The sequence below is a fragment of the Propithecus coquereli genome, unplaced genomic scaffold (genome assembly GCF_000956105.1).
Source record: "Propithecus coquereli isolate 6110/MARCELLA unplaced genomic scaffold, Pcoq_1.0 Scaffold53, whole genome shotgun sequence".
In the NCBI taxonomy this organism is placed as follows: Eukaryota; Metazoa; Chordata; class Mammalia; order Primates; family Indriidae; genus Propithecus; species Propithecus coquereli.
This window is the reverse complement of record NW_012151174.1, coordinates 5,344,469-5,370,990: the sequence shown is the minus strand read 5'-3', so window position 1 is coordinate 5,370,990 and position 26,522 is coordinate 5,344,469. Positions and strand designations below refer to the sequence as shown.

General features: G+C 41.4%; 1 protein-coding gene and 1 long non-coding RNA gene across 2 annotated transcripts in view; both read right to left on the bottom strand.

Moving 5' to 3' along the window:
- DDX60 (DEAD (Asp-Glu-Ala-Asp) box polypeptide 60) overlaps positions 1-19,917 on the bottom strand; it is a 92,764-nt gene extending 72,847 nt beyond the window's left edge. Inside the window, exons 1-11 of the mRNA XM_012656994.1 lie at positions 19,880-19,917; positions 18,173-18,362; positions 16,727-17,068; positions 15,393-15,509; positions 13,712-13,870; positions 12,028-12,186; positions 6,480-6,621; positions 5,357-5,512; positions 3,787-3,892; positions 3,204-3,319; positions 1,777-1,940 (exon numbers count right to left, since the gene is read on the bottom strand). Coding sequence (XP_012512448.1) covers positions 1,777-1,940; positions 3,204-3,319; positions 3,787-3,892; positions 5,357-5,512; positions 6,480-6,621; positions 12,028-12,186; positions 13,712-13,870; positions 15,393-15,509; positions 16,727-17,068; positions 18,173-18,362; positions 19,880-19,917 — 1,689 coding nt within the window. The remainder of the gene's footprint in view (positions 1-1,776; positions 1,941-3,203; positions 3,320-3,786; positions 3,893-5,356; positions 5,513-6,479; positions 6,622-12,027; positions 12,187-13,711; positions 13,871-15,392; positions 15,510-16,726; positions 17,069-18,172; positions 18,363-19,879) is intronic.
- LOC105820471 lies at positions 19,916-26,207 on the bottom strand. The gene is made up of 3 exons (XR_001138008.1): positions 26,155-26,207; positions 20,137-20,245; positions 19,916-19,943 (listed from the first exon to the last, which is right to left on the bottom strand). It is a non-coding gene; the product is annotated as an uncharacterized LOC105820471 (long non-coding RNA).
- Positions 26,208-26,522: the final 315 nt, after the last annotated feature.

Genomic DNA, 26,522 nt, shown 5'->3' with positions numbered 1-26,522 from the left:
CCCAATGTTTAAACTCCCAAGTATACTGTGTTGGACCAATTCAACCTGTCTCTGTCTCAATAGGACGAGGTGACCTTTGGCCCTTTGCCATGCACGATGCTCGCTTTATCTCGAATATGCAGACTTATTAAACTGCTGCTGGGCAAATGCATTTATACAGTGCTAGTAATGTTTAATTCCCTTGAGATTATTTATCTAATTTCTAATAATGGAAAAGGGAAAAATAGAATGGGATTTTTTCCAGTCTTTATGCCTTGTACTACGTGATGAGAATTTTTGCAAGTTCACTATTTTATAATATCTCTCAAAAAAAAGGAGGAGGAGAAGCAGCAGCAGCCTTTTGGCACTCATACATGAAAAAGCACACGCTTAATTGCATGGTTTCACTGACAGTAAGATTGTCTATAAAAATGAAAAGGAGGTTGTTACCACGTGGAGAGAAAGGATGATCGTATAGCTGGGCTTCGGGGGAGGGTCGTTTTTATTATCACAGCAAAAGATGGAGCAAGCCCCATTTCTGCTTAAATTTTTGAAGCAGTTCAAGGGACAACGCCTCACAGAAGGACTGACAATATTTTAGAGTAATTTGTGATTATTTTCTGATGTTATCTTGAGTAAAAAATAAATGAGCTTTTTTGATAAGTCCTCAAACTCATGGACTCGTGCCTGTCCCCGCACAGTTCTGAGACGTCCCTGCCTGCTTGTTAATCCGCGGGGGGCCTGGCAAAGAGATGGCACACTTTCCTGAGTCGCCAAAATTTTCCCAAAAGTAAGTATTCAGAAGTGAGAGTGGAAATATTCTTCCGGTTTCCTTTTTCAGAGGTTTCTTTTTATATGTTTCACTTCTGATAACTTCACCAGGCTTCCTTCGATTTGCTGAGGCAGACGTGGCAAACACCAGTTTGTGACTGGTTTTGTTAAGTTGGTTCTCTCTAATACATTAAAACCTTTGATCTTAGAAGAAACAGAGAAAAAAATGCCTTTTCCCACTGCCCGACTTTGAGGCCCACAGAAATACACTAAAGCCTTAGGAGTTTTCCATTTTTTAAAAAATATAGCAAACTATTACCTTCTCCTAAAATCATAACATCAGTAAATCCAGTTTTAACACAAAAATTTCTGTACTTAGACACTAATACTATCAGGAATTTGAGTTGATAATTTTCACGTCGTAAGCTCCTGGCATTGTCATTCCAGACATAGGTGTGAACTTTCGTTACTTACTCCCTGCCCTCTAGCCCAGTGCAGTCCTTGGGAGAAGGGTAGAAAAAGCATCCCAAGGAGAAAGGTCAGATTGCAGGAATCCAACACACACAAAAAGAGGAATGGATGGTTCTAACCGTCCACCCAAAATAGACTGTGGATTAATTAATTATTTGAATACATTGGAAACAAGTAGACAACCTTTATAATTTAGGCCAAAAAACCCCACACAGGCATTGTGTATCTATTTTTGCTACCTATATGAAAAAGATTTCCACTGTCATTAACTCATAAACAACTATATTTTTAATGTTACTTCAACATTTCCAAATCCAGACTTTCAGTCACTTAATGCCATATATTCTTCTCAAAATAAATACATATTTTGTTATGCATGGTGAACCATATATAACTTTTTATACGCATGTCAGACTTTCTTAGCAAGTAAGTAAAATAATACGTAATCCTATATAAAAAGAAGCAGCATTACATGGAAAGAAACAACCAAAGGGATGAATATCACCTTAAGAAAAAGAAAATTTTACAAATCGGATAGAATTTGTAGAACCTCACATGTGCCTGTTTGCTCTTGGGCTCGCTGAAATCCTTCCTTGGCGTAACAGCTTGAGTTACAATGACTTTTGAAGAGACTGAGTCTAACAATGAATTCCCATAAAATCGCTGAAAAAGATGATACTTTTGCACGGATCTCAGAACACGAGGGTCTCTAGATTTTACTGGAAAAGAAGAAAAAATGTAAGATGATTGCATTTTTTCAGTAGCATTCTCACTGGTTCTTCAAACCATCTCACCCACACATCCAGTAATTAAATTACGGGGACCTTAGTTTAATCTGATTACTTTTGCTAATGAGGGAATTTTAAATCAGGCAATTTCTTGCCTGGAATAATTCCTCATCGTATGTAAAGGATGGAGGTGACGACACACACTTTCATGGTCTATTTCAAAAAGCAAATGTCAGGATGCTAGAAAAGAACAACAGATTCCAGCCAGCACTGTGCCATGCGCCCTGTAGATGAGGTTGAGGAGAAAAAGCTAGACGCAGACGGGAAGACAGCCATCTCAGACATTCTGACTTCTTGCCCCACAGCACAGAGAAAAACCCTTACTCTGTGCCATAGCCTGGGCAGCTGAAGAAAAGCTCTCACTAGGGTAAAATCTAATGGTAAATCTATGGTAAAATCTAAAATCTAATGACACAGAAGTCTCAACAATCAAGGTCTGATTTACTCCCATAACTATAAAACTCACTTAAATGGAATAACTAAGCTGGTTACTTCTCTATGTCTGTATCCACATACATCAAACCAAACCACTTTGAAGGATGTGGATGGTTAATCTAAATTATCCCTTCACATCTTGCAGGATCTTGGTAGCTATTTACATAAGCAGGCTAATACATATTCCACACAGGCTATCCCTACACACACTCCTAGGCCATTCTGAAAGTAAGTCTCGTCCACTCTAAAAATGGTGGCAGTAGGCACAGGGGTAGACAAAGGTGAGAACCAGGAAGGCAAGATCCCTCAGTCTCTCCGTGGATCCACTGTTGGTGGTTTCATGGGCCTCCTGAGTGTGAAGGCAGGTACAATGTCGCTTGTCACATGCAGTCAACTGGGTGGCGTGAAAACAGTTAAAATTGCTTAAAAGACTATGGTCCCAATATATCTGACACTAAGGAATACATAGATTTCTTAAACTACAAACCGTCTTTCCTTAAAACGGCTTCCAACTCTTATGGAGACAAATAGCATATTTGTGCACTTCCTCCTAAAACATCCGCATAGCTACATACATATGACTGTCGGTCAACAAAAGGGGAGATTTCATTGTCACCTTTGCTGATGGACATCTAAACATCCGCACACTAGTCTTGTTGAAAAAGTTTAACTTGTGGCTCACAATATGATAATTTTTCTGTCTAAAAGGCAGAGAGTGAACTTGATTTAAATTTATTTCACCAGAGTCACAGAGCTCACCTTCAAATTGACACCTGGACCTGTCGTAATCGTCACTAAGAGGTTTGTGAGAATGCCAGTGCACAAGCTCGTCAAATTCCTTTTGTTTAACCAATGAAGTAACAATAGGATTATTGCTGTGAGACAAAAACAAAAACCAAAATGCTATTTTAAACTGCATGCTTCCAAATATAACACAGCACAGATTTTATTTTATAATAATATTTTTGAAAATCATAGCTCCCCTTGCTCTTTCTGCAATATAATGTGGGTGGTAGAATCCAAAGACTAGTTTACTAGAGGCTTAAAAAACCAGGATTCACTCCATGCTGCTAACAACCAACCCCATTAACACCAACAAATATTCATTAATTAATTCATTGATTTAAAACACGCAGCTGGAATAGTTTGCTTTAAGATTAAGAATGTATACATTTTTTACCTAGTAATAGTCAAAGGGCATTGAAAATTTGATATTAAATTTATGTGTTACAAACATGTATTACGTGTTGTATACTCCAATATTCTGCATGTCAAAGAATCTTTAGTAAGTGATCATCCATTCCATAGAAGTATTTACTGTGGCACACTTTTGGTCACGTACCTCTTTAGAAAAGGCAAATCTTTCAAAATGTCTCCAGCAAACTTATCAACCACTTTAGATGACATTGGAATAAAACCCAAATTAGGCATATTTTCCTTGGAGCTGTCTGTAAACAAAAAATGAAGATAAAGTCAAATATGAAACTTTCATACAGGACTATTATGTGTTATTTTCTAAAACTTCATATTAAAAAACATTTATATTAATCTTATTTTCATTTGTCAAATTCCAGCCCTTCCTATAAAGTCTCACATTAAAACATCAGGGAACACAGCAGAGTATAAAGAATTAGACAGGGTGTAGGTGTATAGGTGGGTATGTAGGCAGACAGAGGATGGACAGATAAATATATGGATGATAGGTAGAAAATAGATCAAAAAACACCTATGGGCCGGACACGGTGGCTCACGCCTATAATCCTAGCACTCTGGGAGGCCGAGGCGGGTGGATCGCTCAAGGTCAGGAGTTCGAGACCACCCTGAGCAAGAGTGAGACCCCCCATCTCTACTAAAAATAGAAAGAAACGAGCTGGACAACTAAAAATATATAGAAAAAATTAGCCAGGCATGGTGGTGCACGCCTGTAGTCCCAGCTACTTGGGAGGCTGAGGCAGGAGGATCACTTGAGCCTAGGAGTTTGAGGTTGCTGTTAGCTGGGCTGACGCCACGGCACTCTAGCCTGGGCAACAGAGTGAGACTCTGTCTAAAAAAAAAAAAAAAAAAAAAACACTTATGCTTCTTATGTTCAAATGTTCATTCCTTTTATTAGTCCCTGTTAAGAGAAAGGAATCTGAAGATGGAAGTCTCAGAAAATACACACACACAAACACACTTTAATGAAAATAAAATAAAAAAGAAGTAGGGAAAAATACAGATGACAATAAAAGTGCTTGATACCATCACAGTATTCTCTTGGGCCCTCCTTGATTTCATACACGCACACATACACACACACACACACACACACAAATGAGCACAGACAGATATGATATATCATATATAACATGCATTTGACTATGGGCTAATGAATGAGATACTAGCTAATGCCTGGTTCATGATTCTAAGTAAACGGCCATTGCTCTCCCTGTCACCTTCTTGGTGCCCCCTGCTGCCGTTCGCCCTGACACCTTCCTGCTCTGCCGTGGGAGGCAGAGAGCCCATGTGGGCGCTTTCATTTTCAGCTCCTAGAATTCCCCGTCTACTGCTCTGAGTTTAGCTACAATTATATAAAAGGATATTTAGTGTCCCTTATCCAGCATTTCAAGTGTTTTGCACAGAGACATTTTTCTGTTGGCCTATCCTGCCATACTGCTGGAAATGGAAGTCATGTATATATGTGGCTGTTTTTTTTAAATTGGAAACAACATTAATTACAAGCACAACATAAATCTTCACAAGCATAGTCACAGCATACCATTCCGAAAGGTTAACAATAAACAAAATTTATTCTTATTATTAAAAGTCAAAGTGCCAGAACATTATTTATGCTTGCAGCATTGAATTACTGGTGCTTTCAAAATATTTTCAGAGGAACAATGATTTTCTTTCAAATTAATTTAGAAACTTATTACCTTTGATTGGTGACCGATTCGTTCTAAGAAAATTAAGTTTTGTTGTTCTCAGAGGAAATGGCTGTCCGACATCAAACTCTCTGACCAGCTTTGATACAGTATTCCAAAGATGTTCATAGTCCTTCATAATGACATTTCCCAAATTCAAATGTCGGCCTACATAACAATTAAAACCCCTAAATATTAACAGTCATTCACACAGACACAGAAGTACACATTTTTTCTAGATTTGTGGAACTCAGAAGAAATACTTGTCAAATCGTGAAATTTTCAGTAAATTCCATACTGGACCTAAGTGAAAACAGTTACTAGTACCAACTATGTCACATTTTAAAGTTTGTCTTGTTTTTCTACTTGGTAAGTAAATATCAAACTTATAACTATCTTAACTAACAATAACAAGTAGTGGATATTTAATTATTCTTTAAAGTAATATAAAATGTTATACCACACATAACTTTACAATCAATAAAATGGAATAAAAGCTTTGATTTTTCAGACGTGAGAGTATCTGCGGAGGATCGTTACATTTATATGTGGCCAATTCACGCCGATGATTACATTATGAAGGAACCAAATCCTAGGGGTCAAAGCAGCTTTAATAATGTTCAAGTATTATAGTTACAGTTCTCTCAAAATGTGTTTTATTTTTCTTTGACTATTAACAAATTATTAACAATTAACAATTCATTCTAGGGAAAAAATTAAAGGAAGAAAAAAACAAATTATACATCACAGATATACTAATTGGCCTTATATGTTGGAAAAAAATTTAAATTTCCTAAATATCTAATAGTAGGAAATGATCACATTAATTGGTGTAAATTTTATGAGGAAATATTATACATGCATTAAAATGAAAAATTCAACTATCAAAAAATTTATTGGAAATATTTTTCCAAATATACTTTTGGAGTAATATTAAGTGAAAAAATATTTTAAACTAACATTCGCTCTAATTGTAATTAAATAAAAATTATATACATACATAAATAAAGATGGGAAGAAAGGAAAATAATTCCCGTTATATGTTGGAGGTATAGGAAAATTATTTTGAAGTCTAAATTCTTTATAACATTCTTCTCTGGATAGATATAGTGATTATAATATGCTAAAGTGGTACCTTGTACATTTTCCTTTTCATAGTAAAAAGCAATGTTCTTCAACAAAGCCTCATCACTTAAGTCAGAAAGGTAAATTAAATTCAGATTCCAAAATTCGAAAATGTTTACATTATTTAGGATGAAATATTCACACCACTTTTCCTGAAAATTTAAAATAAACCAAGTTATTGGCAATTTTCATATTAGCAACAAACCACAGAATGACTTCATATGCCACCATAACCCAACGAATGGCAGTGGCCAGGGCTGTTCCAATTCTGGTGGCTGTAAGGCCATTCCAGCTGGGTAATGATGAATGCTTTATACACTGTTGGTGGGACTGCAAATTAGCGCAACCTCTATGGAAAACAGTATGGAGATTCCTCAAAGAACTAAAAGTAGACCTACCATTTGATCCAGCAATACACTACTGGGTATTTATCCAAAGGAAAAGAAGTAATTTTATCAAGAAGACACCTGCACCTGAATGTTTACTGCAGCACAATTCACAGTTGCAAATATGTGGAATCAACCCAAGTGCCCGTCAATTCATGAGTGGATTAGCAAAATATGGAGTATGTACACCAGGGAGTACTACTCAGCCACAGAGAAGGATGACTTAATGCCTTTTGCAACACTTTTGATGGAACTGGAGACCATTATCCTAAGCGAAGTATCTGAAGAATGGAAAAACAAACACCACATGTGCTCACTATTAAATTAAAACTAACTGATGAGCAGACATGTGGTTTTCCTTTGGGAAGTGCCATGATGGGAGCAGTAGGGAGCGGCTGTAAATATAGAAGCAACCTCACTCACTCCCCAGCCACTCGCCTCCTGCCGTGTGGCCCAGTTCCTAAGGGACCAAGGACTGGACCCATACCGATGCACGGCCCTGGGGCTGGGGACTGCAGGGATTTGGGATACCGGAATATATTTTCTCGCCCAAGCATCAAAAGAGCCTACGTGGTACTGTGTTCACATGCCTATATTTACTGCATCACGAACCTGTTAAAACTTCCGTTAGAGCAATTACGAGTGTTCACAAATGCAAACTCAGATATGCAAGAAATGTGCTTTTCCATACCCGACCTTTACTTGCTGGCCTTGCATTCCCCTCATGCTGGTACAGCGCACATCATCAGAGCACTACCAGGCAAAATGTGTCCGATTCTACTACTTCTCAGTCACACTCAGATCAATGCCCTTCATTAATTTCCTCCACACCCCTCATGCCACGCCTTGACAGGGACATCTATGCAAGTGCCACCCTCGCTTCAGCAGGACGGGGTGCCCACTGCTCAGGCTGGCTGTCCCTGGTCACAGGGGCAGCTGTCCCTCCACACGGGCAGCCCACCGGGTCCCGCCGTGGGGAATGAACGATCAGCGGCCGCTGCATGGCCTGGAGTTGGCTCCCTGGGGCTGGTCGTCCATGAGACGCAGCCCTTGGGCTCCAAGGGGACCGTCCACGCCATTTCTTATCCTCTCACCGGCTTCCGAGAACTCTTTGACGACTAACAAGTCTTCCCTTTCCTCTGCACCAAGTGGCATGACCCAGAGCACACAGGAACTTTCCACACCCTCCCCCCGGGCGCCCAGACCATCTTCCACGACTTCACACCTAGACAGACACCACACCGACTCTTTGACGCCAGGTCTCCTACGTGACACTGCTGTCCCCCAAGCTACGTCGGAGGCCTGCAGCCCGGGTTCTCTATGCAGACTGCTGGCGCTGCAGGGGGTCCGTCACGCCCGTCCCACCCACTTACGGTGACTCCTCTGTGTACCCTCCAACTGTCCCCTCCCAGCTCCTGGACGCTGCGCAGGGTTGAGGACGAGGAGGCAGTACAGTGGGGGCAGAAGGGGGTCATTGGCCACTTAGTTTTTTCAATAATATTTTTTATACGTGAATCAATAAGTATTGGTTTAGAAGCCAGGAATTCGGCTCTTGTTCCTGCGATCCCCAGAGCATGGGCGCGCGCCAGTTCAGCTGGGGAGGGGCGTGAGAAGGGAGGCGGTGCAGGGAAGAGTTTCTCGCGGGAGTTTTTCAACTGATGAAATTCAGGGGGGTCATGAACTTCAAAGGGAAAGTTACACTTTTATTTTTGTTTTTGCTAACCTGTAACAAAAATTTATATTTTCTTCAATTACGAACCCAGCCCTGCCTATGCAGTACCTGGGACCTGACGGCGGTAGAGATCACAGGTGTTTTACAGCGCAGGTGTTGCGCCTGTCTCGAGATGTCATTGATACTCACACTGCGCTGAAACTGCGGTGGTGAGCCCATCGTCTAATGTAGTAACGAAGGAGCAAAGAACATCGTAAATATATGTTTTAATTTGCAATAACTGCATTTATTTACTGTATAACTTGTGTCCTTTGTAATCCTATGTACCTTTTTTATACGTTATTATTCTGAGAAAGGCTTGAAAGAATTTACCAGATTTCTGTAAATGCCCCAGAGGCGGGAGGGATGTCAAGTGCCCCTAAATAATTCTCCTGCGTCACCCTGACACACTGCTCTGCGGAGGACGGGACGGTGGCACCTCCTGTCCTTCCCTGGCACCAGCATCTGCCCCGCCTCTCGACAGGCGGAAGCTGCTCATGCTGCCACACGTCACTTCCCCCGTGACGTCCCCTCCCTCACCGACGCTCTTCCACACTCTCCCTCCACCCTGTCCGCCGAAGGCCGCCTCCACCCGCCCGCACCCCCACGTCACCTCGCCAAGCTCGCCCACGTGGCTCTTGCTCACTGTCCCCGCTGAGTGAGGACGATTTTCACGCCCGCCTGGCGCTCTTCCTCCGCGGCTCAGCCACGCCCACGTCAGGGCAGCTCCACCTGCAGGGCATCCTCTCAACATCCCACCCCAGCTTTGTGCTCTCAGCCACACGCCCAAGACCTTCGTTAGTCTCTTAATTACGGCCAGCAGAGCCCCGTGCCACTAAACGCAATGTATCCTTTCTGTCCTCAACTTCCCCCAATTGTCGACAGCATTGGACCTTGTTAACCACGCACACCCTTCGAACTGCCCTCTTCCTCCGACCTGCAGGACGGTCCACTGTCCTGCGTCTCCCTGCCCCTCCAAGCTGTTCATCCAAGCAGCCCCTCCTCGACGCCTCGCCAGAGCCTCAGTGCTGGGATACTGTATGTCCCTGTCCCCAGCCCCCCGGCCGCATCTCGCTCCCCCGGATAACTTCATCTGTCCCCACGGCATCAGTTAACGCGCACAGGCTGACGCTCCCTGGTCGGTTCCACTCTCCTGAGTCCAAACCAGAGTTTCAAATTGCTGACTCGACGTCCCCACTGGCACCTCAAACTCCAGATTTCCAGAACTAAGCTCGGGAACCTCTTCCACCAAAGGGCCCTTCACACAACGGCAGCGTCCCCACCGATGAGCCAGCCAGAGATGCGGGACTCACTTGACACTCGCTTTCTCTCTTCCCCACGCTCAGTCACCAAACCCATCAGTTCTACGCCACACACAACCCGAAACTGCCCCTGTTCACCCTGCGCACCGGCCGGTCCCCAACGCCATCAACACTTACCTGAGCGAGGTTGCAGTCACCTCATTTCCCCAAATCTGCTGCTTGGCCTGCACAGTGCACTCTTGGCAGTGCAAGGCAGAGACATTTTTAAAAAATAAAGTGCCGCTCATCTGTTTGAACCAAGCAACTGGTTCTCAACGTGCCTTTACTAAGTTACATCTCCATTCTCTTAGCAGGACTTGGGGGTCTGTCTGACCGCCTCCCGCCCACCCCTGCCGCTTCTGCACTGCCCGCCGTCCTGTGCCTGTTCCACCAGATGTATCTCCGTCCCTCGGTTATGCCACCCTCAGGCCACCAGACACGTTGTCTTATGCTCTAGAACCCAGTTTTTCCCTCTCCCCATCCTGTTAACACCTACTCATCATTCAGGACTTGGGTCACCTCCTTTATCTGCATTTCTTAAGAGAAACCATCCTTTTCAGACTAGGGCGGATCCTCTCACTATCAGATTATAAAGCATCCTGTGGTTCCTCTTTCACGATAGTTTTTAAAATTCAACATCTGTCTTCTCTGCAAAATGTAGGCCTAAGAAGGGGTTAGGGTGGGATGGGTAAATATGTTTTTATTTTTCTCACTCTGTCCCAGTGATCAGCACAATGCCTGTGCACAGTTACATGTTTGTGGACTGGCTTCCTAATCAATGGGCTATAAAGCACTTTCCTTGAGCACTTTGACTACATGAACCAAGATCCCTGCCAATTGGCCCACTGATCCCATCTCTGGGTATCGAGCCCATGCCAGCAGCCCCAGATCAAAGGGAAAGGCTCCCACCGAGAATAACAGCATTTGTAATACAACAAACACTGCCGAATATTCCACATGGGAAATGGGGAAGTAAACCACGACACCTCCATTAAAAGATAACTAGTAGCCATAACAAATGATTCTAACCAACATTATGAAAGAAATAGAAAAATATATGAAAAAACTATACGTGTGTGTGTGTGTGTGTGTGTGTGTGTGTGTGGAGAAAGAGAGAGAGAGAGATAGAGCTCCAATGGAAGAAACAATAACAACCAATAGAAAGTCTCTGCATTTAAAGTAAAGAGAAAAACTAAAATTTAACAGAGCATTGATTTGAGTGGTGGGCCTCTGGGAAGATTTTCTTTTTCTTTCTATTTTCCTAAAATCTCCAAATTTTCTCTAGATATCCGCTATAATGGACAAAAGTAATAAACACATTGATTTCTTCAATTCCTTTTAAGAGTAGAACACAGTGGTCACCAACAATGTCCTATAGTTAATGACACAAAAACCTGGCCCTTCCCCAGGCATGCCAGTGTGTTCCTGTAGCCCCGGCTACTCAGGAGGCCGAGGCAGGAGGATCACCGGAGCCCCAGAGTCCAAGGTTGCAGTGAGCTATGATTGCACCACTGCACTCCAGCCCAGGGGACAGAGCAAGACTCTGCCTCTAAAAAGATTTTTAAAAATTAAAAAAAAAAAAACAAAACCTGATCATGACAGAGATTTGAGGAAGGCAAAATAGCGAGGCTTTGTCCTTGGGTTAGGATATATCTTGCTGCTTGTTATTCCTGTCAAACATAGTTGTTGAAATTTGGAAGTGATTGATTCACACCGTTAAACTTTTTTTTTTTTTTTTTTTTTTGAGACAGAGTCTGGCTCTATTGCCCTGGCATCAGCCTAGCTCACAGCAACCTCAAACTCCTGGGCTCAGGCGATCCTCCTGCCTCAGTCTCCCAAGTAGCTGGCACATGCCACCATGCCCAGCTCATTTTTTCTATATATATATTTTTAGTTGTCCAGATAATTTCTTTCTACTTTTTAGTAGAGACGGGGGTCTCGCTCATTGCTCAGGCTGGTCTCGAACTCCTGACCATGGCCTCCCAGAGTGCTAGGATTACAGGCGTGAGCCAACGCGCCCGGCCTATACCGTTAAACTTTTAAAGCCCCTTTTAAAGGGCTATCGCTGTTCCCGTATAAAGCTATTTTGAAGGTTACTGTGGCTCTTATCTATCAAATAGTCAAAACAAAAAACAGTAAACAAATGAAGAGTATATTTACCATGCTGAACAGGGTCTGCGTGCCCTGAATCCAAGGGCAGGTGACGAATCTCGCACAAGCTCTCTGGGAGAGAGGCAGGTGGAGCAGGAGAGCCACGCTGAGACAGCGCAGCTTGCACAGATCTCCCACCCCCTGCAGGGTTAGGCCGTTGCTTTTCATCTAAATAAAATAGAAGAGGTGAGCCAGAGAGCGGCAGCTGTGAAACCGCGCGATAACCACTCAGCTCCTCAAAAGCTGGCGGCGCACGTTGCCGTGCAGGAATCATTCCACTCTTCATTGCACATTTTTGAGACGGCGCTTTTCTTTACACACGAGCTCGACTGCATTTATACAGATGTGAGAGCAGGAGAAGGGGAAGCTGCCGGCGTAATAGCAGTTAACAAAGAACACTTCTCAGGATTTTTAGTGAAGCCAAACCTCACGTGAGCTGATCGAGCAGCTGATGACATCATGGCTTCACGGGGCTCTGCCTTGGGGCAGCCGCACGGGAAATGCTCTGTGCTGTCCAGGGCATCGTATTTGAAAAGTGATATTGAACGTTACCAGGGTGAGGACACCGGTGGCAACACATCTGGAAAACATGTTCAATAAAAACAAGGGTAGAAAAGTGGATACGTGGGACATCGTGAGACAAGGACGTCACATCTGTCTTCAAATGTTTGCAGGGTTTTCAGGGAAGCAAGAGCGAGACTTCCTCAGGGCACCTCCAGGGGCCACGTAGGGTCTAATGATTAGGAGTTCCACAGAGAGATAGGTTTGACTTGGTATCGTTTTTGTGAGGATGACTTAAAGTAGCAAGCCTAATCATGCAGAAATACTCACTAAAATTATATTCGAGGAAACATTGGAAAAACAATTATAAAGGATGCTAGGTACAAGATGCTGAGCCCTGAACATTTCTGAAATTGTGGAAGAAAGAGCCAAAACTTCATTTTTCTTCAATAGGAATCTTTAGCCAAGAATCCCCTGGGACTCAGATTGTGTACAGAACAGTACATGTACACGTGTGTGTCTGTGTGTGTATGCGCCCCATCCGTGAGCACATATATGCAGAGAAGATTGTTTATTTGGATAGAGATTCCAGACTGGCCAACAGATTCCTGATGGACCCCATGACCCATGCAGAGTGTCAAGAACTTCAGCATCTCTCCAGGCTGGGATGACGCCAAGACACCGCGGCAGGAGTGCTCCTCCAAAAGACAGTTTGCTGTCGTGGGCCCTGCACGAGAGAGACCTACATTCAACCTGCACTGCCGCTTAACACCTCTGGTCGGAGGAGTGTTGCCTGGACTGTTTGCACTTCAGTGTTTCCATATATGAAATAGGAATAATGATGCCTTTCTCGAAATGCCGTGGTGCGGATTTGATGACACAAGGCCCATGAAGGGCCCAGACAGTGTGGCACAGTAGACTCCCACCAAGTGCTAATATCCCTTTTTGTTTCCTTTTTCTTTTGGATGATTTAGACTATATAGGTACTAAGGGAAACATCCGTATAATAAAACACTAAATCGTGTAACAACACAATCGCTGTGTCCTGATGAACATAAATTCTAGAGTTTTTTTTCCCGTTTTGTTTTTTGAAGTTTATATAGATAAATAAGGGGAAAACGTGAAATACCAAATGGAGGAAATGACAATGTGGAAAGCAATGACATGTCCCAAAAAGTTGTAATAATCACACCTGTTTGGTGTTAGCTTTCTGACCAGAGGAAGCCTTTCTGTTTTCTAAGAAGCGATGGTACATTCTCAGCGACAATGAGCACGAAGCAACACAAAGGACACGTCGAATGTCGGATCCTTCCGGCCAGACTTGCTGAAGCAGAGCTATCGCCTCACGTGCCTGCCACGGAAAAGAACCAAAGCATGTCATGGTATTTAGAAAATATTTTTATTCGTAAGTGATCTCGCTAGAAGAACTCAGACAGAAACGATGGATAGATATGACAGCATAGAACTGCAATTATTTCTGTTAAAATATTGTAAACAAAAATTTTAAATGGGAAAATAATTTCAACAAATATTTCAATAAAACCATTAAAAATGTAAACATGTAAAGAGCTCTAATAAGTCAATAAGAAAATGCCTCAGCCTTTAATAAGACTATAATTCACTAAAGAAATGTTAATGCAAATACTATTAAAATTTTTAAGAGTTCAGCCTCTTTAATAGTAACAAAAAAACCCAATTAGATATCATATTTTTACTTGCAAAGGACTTTTTTTTAATGATAATAGTACTGGAAATCATGTGATACATCATTTCTCTTATACGTTGCTAATGAGAGTATAAATAGGTACAGACTTAATGCAAAGCTATTTGTCAATATATGTGACTATTAAATATGTTGACACTTTTTGATTGACTATGAGAGTTCTAGGGATATAACCTAAGTAAATAATCCAAAATACGTAGCAAGATTTATGCACCAGAATGTTCATCACAGAGTTATTTGTAAAAGCCAATTTTAAAAATTTTAAATGTTTAAAATTTGGGAAATGTTAAGTATCCAGCAAGAATAAATGTTTGTGAAGGATTTTTAATTAAATTTTAAAGTTTATATAACTTAGAAAGTGAATATAAAAATATATCACATGCTCTCAATTGTGTAAAAATACATAGAACACCCCTGAAAGAATATATTCAAAAAGCGGGAGTTTCTACCTCTAAGTGGCAATACTATGCATACTCCTCATATAATAAGCATGAAAGATATGTAGAGGAATAAGACCACAACATACTAAAATATAGATGTTATACTTCTGTTAATATCTTGTATTACAACGTGAGGCACTGGACTACACGCAGGACATGTTTATGTTTTTCAAATTCTATCATGCATTTTCCTAAATTACATATATACATAATATGGTTTGTGGGACAACTATGTAGCTGAAAATAAGTCTGTACTAGTAATCGATTTCCTAAAAATACTGAATATAAATATAAATAATATAAATATTGTACACAAATCACACCCTCAGAAGGATATTCAAAAAAATAAACTGATCGATACTCTTCAAAAACATCAAAGTCATGAAAGACAAGGCAAGGCTGAGAACCACTGCAGACTAGAGGACACTAGGAAGACATAACAACTGAATGGATGTGGTTCCCTGGATCGAATCCTGGAACAGCAAGATACTTGTCAAAAGTAAGCAACACTCAAATAAGTTTTGAAACTTAGTTAATAGTATTGTATCAATGTTAACTGCCTGGTTTTAATAAATGTGCCCTGGTTACTTAAGATGTCAACATTAAGAGAAGCTGGGTAAGAATTATATGGGAACTCTGTACTGTTTCTGCAACCTTTCTATAATTAAAAATTTAGTTCAAATAAAAAGTTTTTTGAAAAGTCTCATTACCTCTTCCATCATATTTTTCTCTTTTAAATTTCCAAAAAGAGATGTTAATGCTGAAACTCTAAATTCTTGCATTTGTTTAAGCAGGGTTTTATAAGCATCCTTAATCTTCTTTGTATTCTGTAAAATGAAGAAAAGTCAGGTAAATTGTCATAAATAAAATATGTAATTTTTTCCTATAGGAAATTAGATATTTAAGATATAATTATAATATATTTCTACGTAAAACAAAATTACACTAACGTAATTGCAGATGGTCACCAAAGATTTTAAAGTCTGCCAAACATCACAATTTTCTCTTTGCAAATTAATTTTTGTCTGGGAATACAGTGCGTTTCGTATTTTAACAGTTTCATAAAGGGATAATTAAGCACCCCATGATGCTCTGGCCACGACGAAATTGCCCAGCAGGACACATTTCTCAGAACGTATCTCTGTCTTAAGTGACGCATGACTGTACTAAAGCAATATAAACTATTTCATCGTTTCATGGCAACCATGTGGATGTTTCCAGATACATGTGGGGTGTGACGCCAATGACAAATGTTAATCGACTCAAAAATTATTTTGATGAAATATACAATGGCCTTCATATGCAGAATTCATTATTAGTAGTGAAAAATAAGCAGAAACTGGATTTATTTATAAAATCAGTGTGCATTTTTGACTCTGAAAATTTCAATACAGTAATTCTCAAAAATGCCTGTGTAGCAAAATAATGAGATCATGGAATTAATTCAAATTTTTAAACTTTGGAAATTCTTCTATTAATTACTTGATATTAAGAAATAAACTTATTTCAGTTATTTTCTGTCTTCATTAACCTTCTCTGTTGTTTTCTCATCCACCGTATGAAACCATTTCAATAGCATGTCTCAGCCACAGACATGACTTTTGCCTCTAATGCAATGCATGTCTGGCCTTCACTAACTTGGGGTCAATATGCACACGGTGGTAAAGGACATAGGGCTGAGCTGGACTGTGTCTTTGCAAATCGTGCTCTGTTACTCATCTGGTGTGTAGGGTGAGCAGGTTACTGATTCAAGTACCTATTTCCTCATCTGCAAAACACAGACGACACCAACACCCGCCTTATGGGATTATTGTGAAGGTTAAATGAAAAACATTCGTAAGAACTACCAAGCCAATTTTATAACAATAAATGCTCAATAAATGATTGCATTCATGTTATTATTAACTTATTATTATTAATTGTTTATACCTCTTTGTTAAACCTATGATAATTTCCATAGAGGAGGTGGAAAGAAAACTAAGTCAAGTAATTAAGAAAATTTTGTAAAATTACAGAAGAAAATTGTCTTTTAGGTATAAGTTACCTCCTTGAAAAACCTCTGGTTACTGTGCATGCTGGGAAGAAGGTAGGCATAAAGTCGAAGTATATCAGATGCCTGCCCTGAGGAAAGCACGATGTTGACCTTCCTTGCCCAAGACTGAATGATTAAAAAGTTGAAAAGGTGTGTTTGTAGATCGTTCCGGCCTTCGTCGGCCACTATCAGGAAATACGGGCAACTCTCTTCCAAGAACATTTCCCACTCTTTAGATAAGCATCCAGAAAACTTAGTGTGAACATCAATGGTGGTGTTATTTTGAAGATGCAGAATTAAAGCAGTTCTCAAAGAAAGAAGTTCAGGGGAGTTGAAATACGCATTCTCGGCATCCTGTGCAGGGGAGGTGAAGAACATTGTTTTGAAATTATCACTCGGCAGTTTAGTGCGTTAACACATATCATCAAAGACATTAAAGGAGTAAGATCCAACACAGTTTTGTTCTGTCTGGTAGTTGGAGAACAGACCCTTAAATGCTGACTGCCATTTCACAAATATATGCCAAAAACCACAAATTATATTTAAATGCATGTGTCTCCTTTAAGAAGGCTATAATACTCAGAGTTTATCACACTTCCCCTTCTCACTCTCTAATTCTTTTTCTCGCCATACTTCAGAAAGAGAAAGGGCAGAACAGTATGTATAAAGCAAGCGGTGGATATAGATTATCCAGAGCAGGAAGCCGAGGTGACCACTGCATTCTAGAGAATTATCCCAAGTCACTACCACGCTCCGTAAACAGCCTGGGTTTCTCTCATCAGACCTAAATTAGGGCAGTCACTAGATGTAAACGTTAGACCAGGAGCCCCGCTCTCTGTCCAAAACATTGCTCGCAAGCAGCCCCCAATGTTCAAAAATACAACAACAATCTAGATTGCAAGGCGGTTGAACAAACCCACACCGAAATCCTTCACCCGTAGATACAGGCTTAGGGAAGGGTAGCCGTGGTGATCCATCTCTGAATGTGAAATTGTTGAATAAGTATATTAATTATGTTCATAATCAAAAAAAGCAAATCCAAAATAGTATTCTGTTGGAGGCAGTTGCTTAGAACAATCCACAGCAAAGCAGCGTTAATAAGTTTGCCTGGGCTCAGTCCTATTTTCTTCTGCGCCTCCACAAATCGCCCGCTGAGCCGTGAGGACAGCAGCAGCTGTCAGAGTGCGATACACCGGAACCCAGAGCTCGGGGCCGCCGGTGAGGAGCTTTCTCACCCTCCCTCGGGATCCCGTGTGTCCTTATAATAAAGTTCCAACAATGTGAATAAAAAATAATCTTAAGTGCAGTAATTTCTGAATACTGGGATTGTGGGTTATTTTTTTTCCTCTTACCTTTACATTTTCTGAATTTCTGTAAATATAATCTACCTTGTAGGAAGGAAAGAATTTTAGTTTTAGTTCTAAAATTATAGGAAAGAACTCAGCTGTCCTATGTTACCTTGAAGAAAACTATGGAAAACTGTCCCCCTTTACTGATAAGATCCACAAGGTAGCGTTCGACGAGGTAGAAGAGATGGAGATTCTGCCCAGGCTTTAACAGCTCGTCACATACGCATGTGATAAGCAGTGAGTCCCCGTCAACCAGAAAAAATTCAGACTCAACGAAATCATTGAATAAACTGGAATAGCTAAAATGAAAAACAGAACGAAAATCACATATGCACGACACAGTGTTCAAAAAAGGCAGTAACATTGCTATTATTATCTCATTGTCATTATTGTCAATAGCCAAACTGGCTAATTGTTTTGTGGCACTGTCTATGCACAGACTTTTGAAATAGAACCACATGCACAACTATCTTTCACAGGAAGAAGGCAGAGTCATTCCCATTTCACAGATAACAAAACTTAGGCTCAGAGAGAGAGAGAGAGCAAATCGTCCAAGGCCACATGGCAGAGCCTGGGTTAGATCAGGAATCTAGTACCTGTATTCTGAATATAGACATAAATTATATTTTTTCCTGCTTAATCAATTTCATTCCCTTTTAAAACAATGGATTCACTAATGGCTGCTGACAAACGAAGCAAGAGAAAACGGTTTCCACCACCATCAAACAGCTCTACAAGTATTGTGTTGAACAATCATACATATATATATGTAAATACACCACATATAGTTATATATACTATTGCATATAATATACTTTATATACTGGTACATATTGTATATGGATACATTATACACATATACACTAACATAAACACACGCACTGATACATATATATTATACACAGCTGACCCTTGAACAACATTGGATTGAACTGCACAGGTCCACCTATATGAGGAAATTTTTAATAAATATATGGGAAAACTTTTTGGAGATTTGTGACAATTTGAAAAAATTGGCCAACCGCATAGCCTACAATTATCAAAAAAATTAAGAAAAAGGTATATCATGAGTGCATAAAATGCATGTAGGTAGTCTATTTTATCACTTACTACCAAAAATATACATAAATCTATAATAAAAAGTCAAAATTTATGCATACAAACACTTCAGGCTGCACATGGCACTATTCACAGTGGAGAGAAATGTAAACAAGCGTTAAGGTGCAGCATGAAATCACAACTGCATAAAATTAACCACAGCATGTACTGTACTACTGCAATAATCTCACAGCCACCTCCTACTGCTCTTTCCGCGAGCTCAAGCGTTCCAAGTATCCGCTTACAACGCCGTACGACACTCATCATCTCCTAATGAGCAGTTTCTTTCTCCAGTAAATTTCATATCACAGTAAAAGTGAAGACAACAAGGATAAAGACCTTTATGATGACCCACTTCCACTTAATAAATACTAAATACATTTTTGCTTCCTTATGATTTTCATAATATCTTCTTTTCTCTAGCTTACTCTTTTTTGTGAGAATACAGTATATAATACAACATAATAATACATATAAAATACAAAACATGTGTTAATTGACTGTTTATGTTATAGGTAAGCCTTCTAGTCAAGAGCGGCTATTAGTAGTTCAGTTTTGGAGAAGTCCAAAGTTAGATGTGGATGTTTGCATGAGGCTCAGCGCCCCCAGCCCCGTGCTGTCCGAGAGCCGCAGTGTGCAGATCAGCACAAGGCCGAATTGACGTACAGGGAATGTGATATATGATTTCACATCTCTTTATTACTACAGTAATACTCACTCAGCTTTTGGCATTTCTTCCAAAATTAACTGGGACATTTTCTTCAAAATTGTCGTACATTCGTCTAAACGTCAAAAAAAAAAAAAGTGGGAAAAGATACTAGATTATTTTTCAGTCTATCCTTTTTAGAGGAGCTATCATTTAGTTATCGTTTAAGAAAGAAGAAACAATAATGCAGTTTTTTTCATTCTGTTAAATCTGTGTACGTTATAGGATCATTGTTTCATAATTTATAAATATCTTAAATTGGAAATTACCCATTCTTGTCGCTGTCTGCACCTCTAGCCTGAACTGGAAAGTGTTAAAGATGGCGAATGTCCTTTCCTGGGTGTCTCCAGGCAGCAGTTGTGAGTGACAGTGGCCGACCTGCAAAGGAAGGGCAGTAAAAGTCTTTATTCCGCCAGCAAATCCACGTGGGATTACTGGCAAAGCAAAACTCTAGGCACCCGGCGCACGAGAACGAGCAAGTCAACACACTGTCGGCTCTCGTGGGGCTGAAACTCTACCCGGAGAGACAGATACTAACGAGATAATCACAGAAACAATGGAAAGTTGTGAGTGTGACAAAGTCAAGAGGTCAAAGGAAGTTTCCCTGAAGAAGTAACGCTTGAGGTGAGAGTTGGAGAGGAATTAACCGAGCAAGAAGGCAGAGCGGCATTGCAGGCAGAAGGAACATCAGAGCCCACGTGCGAAGGCTCTGCAGTGGGAAGGAACATGGTCTTAGGAACCGGGTTCTAGGAAGAAGCCAGCAGGGCCTGAGCAGAGGGAGCGAGGGCAGGGCTGGCCGTGCTGGAGAGAACATGCAGAGCCCTTAGCACGTTACAGAACCTTCTCTTCTGCTAGAGTCCAACACGAGCCTCTGGTGGATTTGAAGCAGGTGGCATTATAATTTGCTTTGCATTTTGAAAAGGTTAGTCCGGCTACAGTACAGAGAACAGATAGGACAGGACAAGCTTCCTGTGAAGTAGAGCAGAGAGAGCTGCTGTCCGGGGAGTGATGATGGCAGCTCGATGTAACACAGTTTGATGGGAGCTTGAGCTAAGAAGCTGGAGAGATGTGGGTCTATTTGCAGGACATTTAGGAGGTGAGCATGACATGCTTTGGTGGTGGACTGGATGTGGGTGGAGACGAGGGGAGCCGTTAAGGACGACTCAAGGTTCTGCAGAGTGATGGCTCTGCCATCCCCTGGGCCGAGACTCTTGGAACAAGGCTGCATGGCAGGGAACAGCGCGAGTGCATTTGTAGACAACCTGAATTTGACTTGCTTTTAAGATTTGCCACATGCCATGTAATGTAAGCAGTTAAATGTACAAGTCGAGAGGTCAAACGCAGAGTCTGGGCTACATCTGAATACGTGAGTCATTGGAGCATCTATTGTAAGTGGGGCCATGGGTGTATATGAGCTTGCTCGGACAGGGAGAGACGGTATCATGGGAGAAGAAAACTAAAAATCCAATTTTGAGGATTACTAATATTTAATAAATGGCAGTAGACAGGAGGAAGAGTCTATAAAGGTAACAGAAAAAAACTACTAAGAAGCAGAAGAAAATGCACTTGAGCATTTTGCCATGGAAACCAAATATTGAGACATTTGCCATTTAGTACGTTAGGGCTGTGAAACATAGATAGATACATAGATAGGTAGGTAGATAGATAGATAGATTCCTCTTCCATGACATTAAGGAACATATAATGGTGATGTACACACTAACATTAAACATTAAAATGATAATGCAAAAAAGCATATGACTGTAAAAATGAGTAAGTTTACAGAAAAATGAAATTACTGTGGGCTGAGACATTTAAGAAACACTTCGTAGAGATCAGAGCCTAAGCATGGCCTCTCGCTAACCAGTTATTCTGTCTTATTTCAAAGGTTTACAGAGGATCTACTCTTCACCAAGCACTGTGCTTGCTGCAACATGCGCAAATGCACGAAACACGGGCCTCTCCCCTTATGGCCTGCTGGGGATTTAAAGAGAATTTAGTCAAACGTTGCAGGACGCTATGCCGAGTGCCCTGGAAGCAGGGGCACAGGAAGCCGTCAGAGCACTGGGAAGTTCTTAGCCACACTGGGAGGGTCAGGTCCTGTGTTCTGAGCCTTCAAGCACAATTGGAAAGATGAAGAATTATGGAAGCTTACTGGGGAAGATGAGAACTATAGAGGATTACATTCCAGGTAGAAAAATCAGCACCAGTTCAATGCACAGAGAGGTGAAACCACATGGCGATGTTGAGGTTCTGCAGGTCGCTCTACACGGCACAGCACAGGGAGGCTGATCGGAGATGGGGGTGGAAAAGTAGGTATGAGCCAGATTATAAAGGGTCTTGTCTCCAGGTAAAAAGTCCAGCCGTGTTCGTGCAAACTCTCTGCCACCCATTCATGCATTCTTCATCCTCACTAACTGCACATGAGCCACACCGTCTTCTTTCAGCTCTCCACATTTTACCAAGCTCACATGGAAAGAACGAGTCAGTAAGAACCAAGCAGGCAAGAGAAAATCAACCCCAAGTATGTTACAGAAGGAAAGAGAACATCAGAAAGTTAGTGTCCGATTCTACAAGACGAACTAAGTTAATCTGCATGTTTACAGGTGTTCACAATGCCCTTAGTGTCTCAGGAATTTTTATGGCACTCCTACAACAAAATAAATACCTAATAGATTCATTTACTAAGTAGTTAGCTCCAAACAAATTAATAAGGATTTCTGTCCTCACAACTTAGAAATTCTTTTAAGAAATAATACACAGAAATTGAAAGGAATAATATATCATATAGTTTTTAAAATTAAATAACCACGACTACTACTGAGACGTAGGTGCCTGTTGGACACTTCATAACTTTTCAACAATCACCATGGTGGCAGAATAAAACCCTGCTTGACTTGACAATTAAGGGATTTCATAGCCTGCCTACCTACTTTCCTCTCACTACCCTATAGGACAGCTTCCCTAGCAAACTCTACCCCAAACGCATAAATGCCTTAAGACAAACAATTCACAGTCATTATCCCCATTTGTCTCTCATTTAAGGGAGAGGCATGCTAGAGGAAATAAAGCCAGCCACCTGCATGAACTGGTGATTGAACATACATTAATATAGATAAATAGATACAGATACACGCACATATACATACATGCACAGATTAGTGGTATCACTAAATATTCGAGGCAAAAAAAACAAAAAACAAAAATAAGAAGAAGCCAGATGAATAAACATGATTCAGCGACAGAACACATCTTCACAATATTCTAATTAGTATTCTCAAAGAATCGAAAAGAGATTATCTAATACAAGAAATAACAGGCAGGGGGCACAAGTAAGTGCTCATAAAAATTAAAAACATAACTTCAGAAAAGGATCCATGTGCAGAACAGTGACATGAGCATGCTGGAATTTCAAGATAGTTATTGCGGGGGTTAAAGTGCAGGAAATTTTTTGGAGGACAGAAATACAGATCAAAAAGTTCTAAATCCACTTACTAGAAATTCCAGTAGGAAAGAACAAAGATTTAAAAACGGTGGGATGAAAATAACCAAAGATATATTTTTTAAGTAATATAACAGTATTTCGCCAGAACTAAAGAAAAATATAGATATTTAGAGTGAAAAGGTTCTCCAAGAACTGAGCAGAAATAATGACGAAAGAGCAAACCACAGCAGCACAGCTTGTTAAAATTGCAGAGTTCCAAAAATAAAGAGAAAAACATAAACGAGCTATGAAGAAGTGGAAGTCAGAGAGGCCTCATGGGTACAGCCAGGAACACTGCTGACGGACTGCCTGGGCTTCAATGCTACTCTGAACGCACTGTGGTTCTGTGAGCTTGGAAGTTCCTCACCTGCTCTACGCTTCGTTTACAAAATTGGGGCAATAATATTACTGTCTCCTAGTCATATTTTCAAGCTACTTAAATATATGAATTGATGGATATAAATTGCTTAAAATAGTGCCTGGCACATAGTTAGAACTAATTATTCAATAAAATAAGCAACATTACTGGATGTTTTGATAAAAGCAAACTATGTTTTTAAATTTCTAAGGGTAAAGTATTTTGAACCCAGAATTCTGTATCAAAACAGTCATTCAATTTGCTGAGAAGGAAAAAAGATGTAACTACACTTTTAACAAGTCAGAAGTTTCACCAACCACGTATCTTAAATGATAATTTTAAAAAAGAGATAGTGCAGAAAATTGGGAGAAAAAAACAATCAAAAATGAGGACAATCAAAAACCAGTGAAACTTTGTATGATCCAAAAGAAATAAAGGAAGCTATAAAGAAAAACAAGAGAACTCTCGGTACTTTGAATTTAGAAAAGTCTATTCCAAACAGTAGTCTTAATATTTAATAACACAGAACTACATTGCCTCGCCTAGCAATTCCTAGATTGCTTCTACATTGAGTAATGTGTACATAATCATAATTTTGTTACTGCTCTTTACTGCTTTATTATTTTTGATTCAACACAGAAACAAATCATAAGAATTAATGTCACAAAATACTATAAAATATGATAAACCTTGACAATATAAAAATAGTAATATAAATAATCAAACTGGGAGGTTCAGAAAAGGATGAATAGAAGAAAAAGGAAAATGTTGCTAAATTCCTCATCTCTCACAGTAGGAAGTTCAGAAGTAGCATCTAAAGATAATATATCAAAAATAATGATTTCTGGAATCAAGAAGTTATCCTGCTCTTATAGTAAGTACTGTACTATTTGGTTACCAAACAGATATGGGAGAGTTTCATTTCTAGAAGCAATCTACTTAATAAACAGAAGGCATGATAGAGTTAGAATATTACCATTGTACAACTCCTAATTAACACATGCTAGCACAGCAAAAATAGAGGCAAGTGTCTGGCACCATCATGAAGTACTCTAGTCCCCACCCATCCTCCAAAAAAAATTAAAAACTGAACCTGATCAAAATTCTAGCAGTAATGACTAATTTACAAGATGATTACAGGACAAAGAAACACGTTAAACAACACCACAATTATAGGAGAATCTCTACAGGACACACAGAAAACAAACAAAAAACCTCACATCTTATTAACAAATGGATCACAAGGAGATGAAAGAGATTGAAAGAAACTTAAAAGACACATCATCCAATCACAGTATTGTCAGAGCTATGTTCTAATTCAAAGGAGCTTTAAAAAGAAGAGAGGAGGAAGGAAGAGAGGGAGAAAGAGGGAAGAAGGGAAGTAGAAGAGAGAAAAGGAGAGGGAAGAAGGGAGGAAGGGAGGAGGGAGGAAGGGAAGGGAACGCAGGCCTTGTGCACTGGACCGATGGTGGGACCACCACGCCATGGAAGGCATCCAGCTCCTGAGACCCCAGGGGAGAGTGACTGTGTGGGCAGAGTCTCAACGGTCTCCGCTACCCTGCATATCCCTTCCTCTGGAGTGCGGGGAGGACCCGTGAATGTAATGCCACAGCCCCTCCCGAGACCAGGTTACACTGCATGCCTCCACCACACTAGACAGGGGACAGTCTCCTGCTGGCTTCGAAGGCATAAGCCACCTCTCTGTGACAGGGCCACGTGGCTAGCACCTGAGGATGGAATTCAAGGCTGAGGGCAGCCCCAGCCCACAGCCAGCAGGAACACAGGGGAGCTCCGTCAGGCAGCTGCAAGGCTCTGACTTCTCCCCACCTGAGTGAGCACCACAGCGCGCACCTGGTGTCGGCCTGGTGATGTGCGAGCCCAGGACGCGGTTACCTGCCTGGACTTCTGACCCGTGGGACTTGTACAATGATAAACTCACGTTGTCTCAAGACATTAAGTTTGTGCTAATTTGCTATGCAGCAATAGGAAACAGATGCCTGCCCCTTGACAGTGGATACATTATTTTAACAGCTATGAGAGGAAGGAGTACACTTCTATTGTCTTATTAAGCCACCGAAATGTGAGGATGCGCAGGAATCGCCCCGGGAGGTACTAAGATGCAGATTCTGACTCTACAAGTCTGGGGCAGGGATTCTGCACGGAGCAGGAAGCTGTTGCTGCGGTCCACGCCCAGGTTTGGTGTCCCTCAGGCCCCCGGTGCCCAGCTCCCAGCTCCCGCCCTGTGCAGAGGGGCCTGGGCGCCCCTCTGCGGTCTCAGAGCCCCTGTCCCCGCGGTTGTCCTGTTCCGCGCGGCGCCCCCGCTCCCCCGTCCTCCGTCCCTCCAGAGGTGAAGCAGCCCCGCGACCTCCGCTGCCGGCGCCTCCTTAGGGACACTCACCCCCCCCCACTCCCTTCCCGCCACGACCCGGCCCGGCCCGGCCTGACCTGCTGCGTCCGCGGGGACCGAGCGCCAGGACCGAGGACCCAGACAGTCCCGGCCGCTCCCAGCCTTTTATGCCCGCGGCTCTTCCGTGCGGCAGTTTCGGTTTCCTTTCTCCTCTCCGCGCACTTGGGTTTCGTTTTCCCTGCAGCCCTGACCCGGGAGCCCAGGTAGCATCATCCTTCCTTCCCCTCCGTCAACCCCAAGCCAGGCGGGTCGGGGGCGGTCAAGGGGCGAAAAGCTGCCCTTAGACGGAAAAACAAGGTCCGATGCCCTGGGGCCCGGCAGGGGACCACGGTCCCAGTGATGTACACTTCAAAATAGCCAGAAGAGAGATTTATGAACGTTCTCATCACAAAGAAATGATAAACGT